At 46.5% G+C, this 2,705-nt stretch overlaps 1 protein-coding gene across 1 annotated transcript; it reads left to right on the forward strand.

The window, feature by feature from the left end:
- The first annotated feature begins 1,445 nt into the window (after positions 1 to 1,445).
- LOC136796218 (uncharacterized) lies at positions 1,446 to 2,261 on the forward strand. Its single transcript, XM_067049270.1, has one exon. The coding sequence runs from the start codon at positions 1,446 to 1,448 to the stop codon at positions 2,259 to 2,261; it is 816 nt and encodes a 271-aa protein (XP_066905371.1).
- The last annotated feature ends 444 nt before the right edge of the window (positions 2,262 to 2,705 follow it).

Below are 2,705 nucleotides of genomic sequence, written 5' to 3' on the forward strand. Positions count from 1 at the left end.
AATTTGCTTATTGGATACTATGGGTAAGGCATTTGAGAAAATCCTTTCCCTCAGGCTTCAAGAGTTCACGGATGGAGTTAATGGCTCTTCTCTTCTGTAGCAGGAAAGTGAGGGAAGCCATAACCTTGAGAGTGGGTAGGCAAGAGATCCAGTCCAAGCCTTCTTTGACTTACCTCGGGGTAAGGATCGATGATAGGATCCAGTTCAGAAAGCATATTCAGCGGGTGAGTGATAAAGCGGCTAGAGTAACCACCGCACTGTCACATTTAATGCCCAACATAGGTGGACCCAGGAACTGCCGTAGGTTGTTGATATCCTATGTGGTCCCATGCATTCTGCTCAACGCAGCTGCGATATGGAAGGATGCGTTGGGTACTGAGGCATACAGAAGACCGATGGTGTCGGTGTATCGTAGGTGTGCGCTAAGAGTGATCAGCGCGTTTCGTACAGTCTCATACGAAGCAGCTTGAGTGATGGCCAGGATGCCAACGATTGAGCTGATCGCAGATGAGATGAGCCGCTCTTATAATAGTGCTGACCAAGAGATGTATTAAGAAAGGAGACTCTAAGAAAATGGCAACATCGCTGGAATATGGCATTCAGTGAAAGATGGCCCACAGGCTGGTGCCCAACATCGAGGCCTGGGTGAATAGGAACCACGGGGAGGTAGATTATTATATCACCCAGTTTATCACAGGGCATGGTTGCCTCCGAGCCTACCAGTAAAGGTTTAAGCTCGATGAGACTGGAGAATGCCCATTATGCCCAGGAATGGAAGAGAGTGCAGAACACGTTTTCTTCTTCTGTCACCACTTTCATGAAGAAAGAAGAGAGTGCGACGCGTTTGCGGCTCAGACCTGACAGTAGATAATATCGTCAATATTATGCTGCTAAACCAAGATTATTGGATGGCAGGCCAACGATTTTCTGCACAGGTGATGCAGAAGTTAAGACATGAGGAGAAAGATAGGCGAACCAGGAGATAACCTAAAACAATGAGACGGGACTCAGCCACTCACCCCCATGATGTAATGCCTAACGGCGGTCCCGTGGAGGGTGGGAAAAAGGTGTGGGGCGGTGGTTTTAGGGGGTAAAATTCCCACACACGGATAGGTACCCGGGGCCCATCCGTGTCTTTTGAAGATTTCCACCGACCCTCGTAAAAAACACACACTCACTCTCCGTATACGAGAAAGACTCAAAGTTCCAAAGTGTTTCCGTTGCTGGGAGTACGGACACATAGCCCGGAATTGTGTTGGAAAGGATAGGTCCTGCCTATGTCGAAACTGTGGTAAAGCAGGTCACAAAGCTAGTGATTGTGACCAGAAACCTCAATGCGCATTATGTGCGGGAAAAAAAGATGCTGACCACCCCAGTGGAAGTAGTAAGTGTCCAGCTTTCTGTACAGCATTGAGAACAATGATACAAGTCCAACAACATTGGATATGAGAATACTTCAACTGAATCTAAACCCTTGTGAAGCTGCACAAGATCTCCTTTACCAAAAAATATGGGAACAGCACATCGACATCGCTATACTCTGCGAACAATATAAAAATATATATGGAAAGTCGTGGGTATCCGATGTGAGTGGTAAAGCTGTTGTGTGGGCCTGTGATTCCCAAGCTATTCAGGTAAGTGAATACTACATTGCACTCCGGCTTGGATGGGCAAAGATCAATGTCGTGTACATCTTTAGCTGCTACGCCTATCCCAGCATCATAATAGAACACTTTGCGAATTTGTTGGATCGCATTGTTTTAGAGGCTAGTTGCCATATGCGAGCTATCATAGCAGGTGATTTCAACGCATGGGCAACTGAATGGGGAAGTAGGTTAACAAATCGACGTGGTGAAGTTCTCCTCGAAGCTTTCGCAGAAATGAGTGATATGCTCCTAATGAACACCGAAACAAACCCGACGTTCACAAGAGCAGGAAGATCATCCATCATCGATTTGACGTTTGTGAGTGGTCGCCTGCACCGGATCGCAACTTGGAAGGTTTGTGGATTTTATACAAACAGTGATTACCATGCTATATTGATCACACTGGATACGCCAACAAGAAAGAACAGTTCTCGATGGAGAACCAATAGCTGGAACACGAAGACTTTCGATGGCGCCGCGTTCAGTTTAATGCTAGAGGACGAGTGTGAATTAAGAGGGTCAGCCAAGGAAAAGGCGCGTACACTAACCTCTTTTATATCTCGAGCTTGTGATGCAGCTATGACCCGTTCAAGGCCTGGAAAACATCATTCCTAAGTGTACTGGTGGACGGATACTATTAACGATCTTCGCCGGTGTTGCAACCAAGCAAGAAGACGCTACCAGCGAGCGAGACGTCTACCGGAGTTTTCAGTGATTCAAGAAGAGTTCAAGAGAGCTAGAAGGAACCTCCGACAAGCCATTAAAGAAAGCAAACGAAGGTGCTGGAGAGAACTCTGTGATGAGGTTGATTGTTGCAGACCCAAGGGTAGACCTTACAAAATAGCGCTTAAGAAACTTTGTAAAGCCACGACGCAGCTCCCCACGAGATCGAATGTTGTAGACAGTATTGTCAGAACACTATTCCCTGAACAGGCGAATACTACTGAATGTATAGACAATACATATATAACGGATTTTCCACAAATCACCCAGGAAGAGTTAGAGGACATCGCCTGGGACCTACATGGCAAGGCACCAGGATTGGACGGAATTCCGAAT

Source organism: Halyomorpha halys, unplaced genomic scaffold (assembly GCF_000696795.3).
Source record: "Halyomorpha halys isolate HHAL.00 unplaced genomic scaffold, Hhal_1.1 Scaffold1808.1, whole genome shotgun sequence".
Lineage (NCBI taxonomy): Eukaryota > Metazoa > Arthropoda > Insecta > Hemiptera > Pentatomidae > Halyomorpha > Halyomorpha halys.